Source organism: Pundamilia nyererei, unplaced genomic scaffold (genome assembly GCF_000239375.1).
Source record: "Pundamilia nyererei isolate P.nyererei 1_Seehausen unplaced genomic scaffold, PunNye1.0 scaffold00053, whole genome shotgun sequence".
NCBI classification, from domain to species: Eukaryota; Metazoa; Chordata; class Actinopteri; order Cichliformes; family Cichlidae; genus Pundamilia; species Pundamilia nyererei.
Window position 1 is genome coordinate 94,835 of NW_005187454.1, and position 7,503 is coordinate 102,337.

At 40.6% G+C, this 7,503-nt stretch overlaps 1 protein-coding gene across 1 annotated transcript; it reads right to left on the reverse strand.

Moving 5' to 3' along the window:
* Window positions 1–531: 531 nt before the first annotated feature.
* On the reverse strand, window positions 532–6,985 carry prkab1b (protein kinase, AMP-activated, beta 1 non-catalytic subunit, b). Its single transcript, XM_005733540.1, has 8 exons — window positions 6,586–6,985; window positions 6,269–6,432; window positions 5,175–5,344; window positions 4,993–5,086; window positions 4,766–4,880; window positions 3,277–3,410; window positions 3,105–3,173; window positions 532–2,946 (listed from the first exon to the last, which is right to left on the reverse strand). Exons 2-8 carry the CDS (start codon window positions 6,413–6,415, stop codon window positions 2,869–2,871), a joined length of 807 nt encoding a protein of 268 aa, XP_005733597.1. The 5' UTR covers window positions 6,416–6,432; window positions 6,586–6,985; the 3' UTR covers window positions 532–2,868.
* Window positions 6,986–7,503: the final 518 nt, after the last annotated feature.

Genomic DNA, 7,503 nt, shown 5'->3' on the forward strand with positions numbered 1-7,503 from the left:
TTCATCTCCCTTCTCTCCCTTTCTTCCCACCATCTATTTAATTTTAACTTTGAGCTTAAAACTTTCCCTTTTGATACTAAAGGCTCAAGCTGCTGATGGACTTGTGATGATGCAGTGAGTACTTCCAATGTGCTTATACTACTACTGCGTGTCATTAACCTTTATCTTTTATCTCCCACGCTGTGCTTTTTGTTCCGTCTCTATACTCTCTCCTCTTTACCCTTACCCCCAAACCAGTCACGGCAAATGACGACCAGAGGTTGCTTCCTGTTGAAAGGGAGATTCCCCCCACTGTTGCCAAGTGCTTGCTCATAGGGTATCATTTGATTACTGACCCTAATACTGTAGGGTCTATATCACATACTGTACCTTGACAGCTACTGCTGTCAATTAGATTTATATGAATAAAAGTTTGAATTGAATTGATTATAAACCCTAACGAAACCCAGTCATTTAACACAGCACAGTAAAACCCGAGAATCAACCAAAAACGGAATTAAGAACTGGTTATTTAAAAGTTTCTTTGTTGATTTACTTTATTTAAGTGATGGTGGATTACAACTTGTTCATTTGACTACAGTAACAATATAATTTGAAAAGTATTTTTGCACAGAACATGGCCTTCATAGCTTTTTTCCATCACAAATATTAATTTTCACGACCATCATGTTTGTATTTCATGTTTCCTTCTTCTTTACTTGTCCAGGACTAAATGTGACACAGTTTATCATTGGAGTGACAAAATATCCCCAGTAACACACACACACACACACACACACGGGGCTTTTCAAAACTTAAAATTGCCTGTAAATTGTGGTGATCCTATATAGTTGACATGAGACATCAGTAATTTTCCTAAACTTCAGTGATCAGCCTCCACAAAGCCCTGAAACTACTAGGTTGCTATTGTGATCAACTAAACCAGCCTCCTTAATTTAAAGCAGGAAGCCTTTGGTTGTTTAACCTCGTTTCAAAAGTTGTTTCGTTGCTGTGTCTGTAGATCACACATAGATTATAGACAGGATTCGATTCAAATCTATAAAGACCTCAAGAGGACCAACATCTCCACCCAGCTGTAAAAGTCATCGACAGTGCACATAACTCCATGAGAGTAAAGATGACAGTGTTAGTGGGATGACCCAAATCCCTTTCTGTTTCAGCTTTTCATCACTCCACCATTATACCACCACTGTTTCAACTCGAAAACTACTGCTAACTAAATAAAATACTCATAAACGCATGCCTTATCGTCTACACCAGAAGTCCCTAAAAATCTGAGGTCTGCAGCCTCTTATTACAACTTGCGGTTATGCACCAAGGCTACTGTCAGTGACATCCTGCAGTAGGAAGGCTTCAGTATAGAGGGTTTGTTTGCTTTGCAGCTGATGAAGCAGCAGCTGCAATTGGGTGACAGAGAAGAACAGCCACATTTGAGTGGAAAGATCAATGATAAGCTGACCATCATTCACTGAATTAGAAGATGGTCCATGATTGGAGGGGAGCGGAATAAATTCCTTGTATTGGCATGTTACAGGAAATGATACTGCTATATGGGGATTCTAAATGCTGCATAACAGTTTGCACCTAAATATCATGTCATATTTGCTCTTTTACATTTCACATGTGCCTTTCTTTCAAGTTGACCCCAAAATTTATTCTCCGTCAAGTGTCAAGAGCTACCAAGTTGATTAGAAATATAACATTCTGTAATATGTTCATGTTATTTATGTCCTTTACCTACATGTTTGTGCAACATAAGTAAACATCTGTCATGCTTCCCTTACCTGATTTTCACTCTGCTAAACTTGTTTCTTTATGGGCACAAACAACAGGGGAAAAAAAAAGACTGAAAATATGTAATTGAACCATTTCCAGGTTTTGCTTTTCATCGTGTCCATTTAAAAACAATTTGATTATGTGAATCTTTACCTGGATGTAGATACAGTAGGTGCAATGAATGCTTATGCTTAGAGTCAACATACTGTTGAGTATGTTGACTACAGCCGTTTTAGTATATTCATTTACAAATTGCATCATTCAAAACAAAACAAAAAAAAATATAAAAATAAGAACAGCTGCACAGGTGGACACTGATGCTCATCTCATGCTGAACTAAAAATAAGTGTACTCGTGCAATTCACGACAAAAACAAGAACCTGGTTTCTAAAGCCCAGTGTGTGCACCGAATCATACAACCTCAAAAAATAAAAACCCACGCACAAACACAAAAACTCTTAGCACTAATGGATTTTTGCAGTCATCATTTTTTTATGAAAATTTCATTCTATTTCTGATTTATAATGTGTCATCTGAAAAACACTGTATCTTTAGAAAAGAATAACAAAAAACAGAGGAATCATGAAATTCATTACATGTTACATTTTTTCCACCTCTTAGTGTCTTTGTGTCCATTTCCTGTGTAAGGAGAGCCGATGCAGCTGTGCTAGCCTCCTGGTTAGCAAAACTAACATTTTTCAAGTCTCAGTTTCAGGCAATTCCAGGTCACTTCAATACAAATGTCAAAATTGAGGCTTGGCGTCAGAGTTCAACGATTACAGATCTCCCCCGTCCTCATCATTTTGGTCTCCAGCAACCACACTTGTATTAATTAATCAGGGTGAAGTTGGAATGAAGTCTTTTAAAACACCGGCCTGCTCATAACATAAAACGTATTTGCAAACATTGAACATTTCAACATTTTCAAATTCTGAGATCATAGAACAGTTCAAAATCAATAACTTTACCAAATGTTTTAAACCGATATCAGGAAGATACTTTAGGTCCAGTTTCAGCAAAGCAGTCCAGATAGCAGCTGTGTACACCAACAGATCGATTTCAAAAGAGGAGGAGGGAGCGCACCTCCGTGGATTATATTGGCTTGTACAGAAGAGTGGTCACGTACTTTTTCTTGTATCGGTGTGTTGCACTGAGAACCATCACCCCGTCCTTTAAAAACAAACAGAAAGCAACCCACAATCACATGATCGCATGACATTTTGACACAGCACCGTGAGAACTGACAATCACAATCTGAACTACAGCATTAACAATTTGGGCAAAAATAAAAAAATAAAAAAATAAAAAAGATCTATTCAATTTGTTACCTTGATGGAGAGGGCATACAGGTGATTTAGCATCACATGGTTAGGCTCTGGAAGCAGTGTCGGGTCACACTGTGGAAAATTCACAGCAGGATGAATCAAACGTAAAATTAAACATACGCATATAAATAATTATATAATTAAATGTATATAACAACTCAAAGCCTGGACTTACAGAAATACCAGTGTCCTTGTTGAGCAGCACTTGCAGCAGGTGAGGAGGTAAGAAAGGAGGATGTTTGAGTTTGTCATCTGGCTTGGTTACATATGCGTCCTGTAGGTAGGGGCCAGGAGGAGAACTGGACAAGTCTGGGAAAGAGTGATCAAATGTAAACAAATAAATAACTTCGCCTTAATAAAGCTTTACAGAGAGATACAGCAGACAGAATTATTCAAGGACCCTTTGTAAACAAACACCAGTGAAAACAAACAAAAAAACAATATGCAATATTGAAATAAAAACTCCTCCAAAATGCTGCAGCTGCATATTTTAGCTGTTTCGGCGCATGTAGACCATCATTTTCTGGGACAATCGATTCCAAGGCTTTTCCATCAATAATCTTTATTAATCAGGCAGCATAAAGTTTGGACTCGATTCCAATCATTCATCTACAGTCAGCAGCCACATTATTGGGTAAAAACTGCTAGTACCCCTGTTGCCTGCATAATTGCTGTAATTCTTTGCTGCATAGACTCAACAAGGTGCCGAAACATTCCTCAGATTTTGGTCCACATTGATATGACATCACAGTTGCTGTAGATTTGACAGCTGCACACTCGTGATATGAATTCTTGTGTTGCACCACATCCCAAAGTCCTCTTTGGACTGACAATGGCCATTTGAGAGCAGTGAACCAACCGTCATGTTAAAAAACAAAACAAACAAAAACCAGTTTGAGATAACCCGAGTCATCTCAAACATCAGCAATATTCAGGGTAGACTGGTGTTGCTCACGCTAATACACCATCAGCAGCCTGAACTGATACAGGGATTATGTTGTTTACATAATGGGGAGCCCACAGAAATGATAGCTTCAGTTTCCTGTTCTTAGCTCGGTGTGGTCTTCTGCTGCTGTAGTCCATCTGCTTCAAGGTTCGATGTGTTGTGTGTTCAGAGATGTTCTGCTGTATACCTTAATTGTAACGAGGTGTTCGTGAGTTTGTACTGTCGTCCTGTCAGCTTCAAGGAGTCTGGCCACTGTCCTCTGACTTCACATCAATAAGGCATTTTCTCCCAGAGAAAAGCCGCTCACTGGATATTTTGTCCCACCCACTCCATTAGCTAGAGACGCTACAGATGGTTTTGTGGGGGGGGAAAAATCCCAGCAGATCAGCCATTTCTAGAATACTCAGACCAGTGTGCGGCCAACAACCATGGCAAAGTCACTTAAAATCACTTTTATTCTCCATTCTGCATTTTTGTTTGAACTTCAGCTTCATGCCCAAATGTACCATGTTGTTACCATGTGATTGATATTTGTGTTAACAACAGGCTGAATGGGTGTACCTACGTAACAAGCTGGCTGGTACAATCATCAAAGCAATAATCAGCCAAATATCCAAAATTGTGAGCATACAAATCAATATGGCCCAAGTCTGAACATGCTTTGGAGTTACAGAACCACCTCAAAGTTTTTGAGTTACAAATTAACAAGTTTCCATACCCGAGACGTCAGCCGAGTCCTGAGAGTCAATCCTGAGGGCATCAAAGACTTCAAAGTCTGTTGTTTTCACCTGTATGACATTATTGACTGTTCCAGTTTTAGACGTTACCACGGCCTGTGTGACATAAAAAAATTACAATTTTTAAAAAGGTAATGATACACACTTCTAAGTGTAAACCACTAATAAGAGTAAACTAGTGACCCCAAAATGTAAAACCTCCACTCACCCCAGCCGGATCCAAGATCCACTGACCATCCACACAGAACTTGTATTGGTGCTCTCCCTCAGGCAAGTCCACAATAGCCACAAAGTTATTCCGACTGGGTTTGAGAAACAACCGCTTGTTACTTTTTAATAAGTTTAAACAGTGAAGCATCTCTGAGGCTGCTTTCCCCTGACTCACACTACCTTTTGTTGAGTGGGATCTTGGTAGACCAGTTGTTAAAAGAGCCGGACACAAAGACGTCTTTCGCTGCACCCGCCCATCTGAACACAGTCGGTCTGGCCTGCGCTAGATTTTTAGCGTCGCTCTCCAGGTCCTGCTGCCAGGCCAGAAACTCCTGTAACTCCTGTGGAGACTGAGAAGCATGATATCACTGCATTACTGCCCTGTTAGCAAGAGCGCCTGTAGTCTTTCTCCAGACTGAATGGCAAACTTAGAAAAACACTAAAGGATACAGAAAAGTGCTTTTTGTATGTGTAACCTCTAAAACATAGCTTCAGCTTATGATGCTCTTTGATGTTACTCTCCAATTAGATACAAAAAGACTTAATTTACCTTTATCAGGAATTTAACATTGATAAAACAAACTGTTGGACAAATCTTTGTTTTAACATTTGACTTGTGTACACATCACTAACAGAATATATAGCCTTCCTTACATCCATTACACACAGTTTGCACATCCTGAACAGACCACATTTGACCATTTTGACACATTACTGACACTTTGCACCAACTATTTTACAAGACACTAAGCTCTTTGGATTGCTCTCCCTCCTCCGAGGTAGTGTCAACATGTTGCCTCAGCATTAATTAAACTGTTATCCTGCCTCTTGTTCTCCATTACACTGCACTCTGATCAGTCGTAAAAATAAAAGCTTCTGGTTAATAATTCTAGTTTAGGCCCCTCTTTTACCTCTTTAAAACCATATATAAGAGGTATTGATCCAATTTTATTTATATAGTGTCAATTCACAACAACAGCTACCTGTTACAAGGTGCTTTATATCATCAGGTAAGAAGCATACAATAGAGAGAATATCCCAGCAATCACACAATCCTGCTCTGAGCGGCGACCAGATGTGGTTGCCATCTGGTCGCCGTGGATGGCGACCAGTTGTGGTTGGGGGGGGAAATTGGTTAATTGTACAATAATTGGTACCAACTCATTTAACAACAAATTTACTTCCAAAAGCCTGCATGTCACTTGCTATCCAGTGCAATGGGACAGAACAGAAAGCTTTATTTAAGAGTTCATGGTGTAAACTTGCTCTAATACCTTTTGATCTTCTCTCTGGTAAAGGTCTGCATCATCTGCGCTGTCCATCATGATGTTAGAACGAGCCTCCTTCCCTCCATGATGCCCCTCTCTGTACGACCTCTCACCATGACTTCCACTGGATCGGTCACTGCTGCTGTTCCCCATCCTGATGGCTTCACACACTGCAAGAGACAACGCATCAAGTCAGCAGAGTCTACCGGGAGCCCCGCAGTGGTCCCTACAATGACCACCAGGGGCCCTTCGCGATACAATTCACGTATCCACTAATAACAGCAGCAGCAATGATTGCCAGCTAACAACTACAAATAACCCACCAAAATAAACCCTCCCAGTGGCGCCTCGGCTTCCTGCAGGATGAGCCTCTTGGTCGGGGTGTTTTTATTCTTGTGTCCTTATCGTTGCTTTTTCCGTCTCCTGAAAGTTTTCCTCTGCCTGAAAACACCAGAGCCGAGCGGCGTCCTCCGTCCCCGCGGACTAATACAAAACAGCAGTCAAGTTTCCTCCTGGCCTTTCTTTCTTTCGTTTTTTACCTTCCGCTGCCCTGATTTTAGTTTTATTCCGCCTTAGTCAGCCGTACTCTGATTACTTTCGCCGTTGAGCGGAAACTTCAGCGTCTGGCGTTGAAGGCCTGTTGAAAACACACCTCTTCCGCCTCCTGTGCTCGTTTTCAAAGGCAGTTTAACTGTTTGCTGCCCTGTCGTCACTGACAAGACCTTCTCGTTTACTGCGGCGGACTCATCTTTTTATAGGTCGTGTCCCGCGGCTTCTTGAAATCATTGAAATGCCCAAAGAAAAAGAGACTTGGACGTTATCATCCGCGTTCAAGTACGATTTTTTTTAAAAATATAGTCACAGTTTTTAAGGTTTTAAAGGTTTCGAATGCATTTAGAAGAAAATGCAAACATAGTGTATGTATTAAAACTGAATTTTTTGGACTCGAACTATATGTGCCTATTTCCACTTTTCTGCATGTTTTATCGTCAGTTCAGTTTTATTCATATAGTGTCAAACAGTCACCCCAAGGCGCTTATATCAGAAACTAATACGGAGAAATCTTAAGGTTATGTATATAACCCCGGTTCTCTGAGTAGCATGAGTGAGTGTCTCACTATGGGAACGCCTCCTGCGTGACCTCATCAGAAGCTCAAATACCATTACGCCAGCCCTTACAGGCTGGCTAGGTGACGCCCATGTCAGGAGGGGCCAGTGCCTCCCTATATAATAGGCTGACA

What these genes read in the sequence shown, in the direction of transcription:
- prkab1b (XM_005733540.1), bottom strand. Translation starts at nt 6,415, where the DNA reads ATGGGGAACAGCAGCAGTGACCGATCCAGTGGAAGTCATGGTGAGAGG. An exon ending in ACCAGAGAGAAGATCAAAAG is followed by an intron (nt 5,345 to 6,268) that starts GTATTAGAGCAA and finishes CATGCTTCTCAG; the next exon opens with TCTCCACAGGAGTTACAGGA. An exon ending in GGACTCGGCTGACGTCTCGG is followed by an intron (nt 3,411 to 4,765) that starts GTATGGAAACTT and finishes ACTCTTTCCCAG; the next exon opens with ACTTGTCCAGTTCTCCTCCT.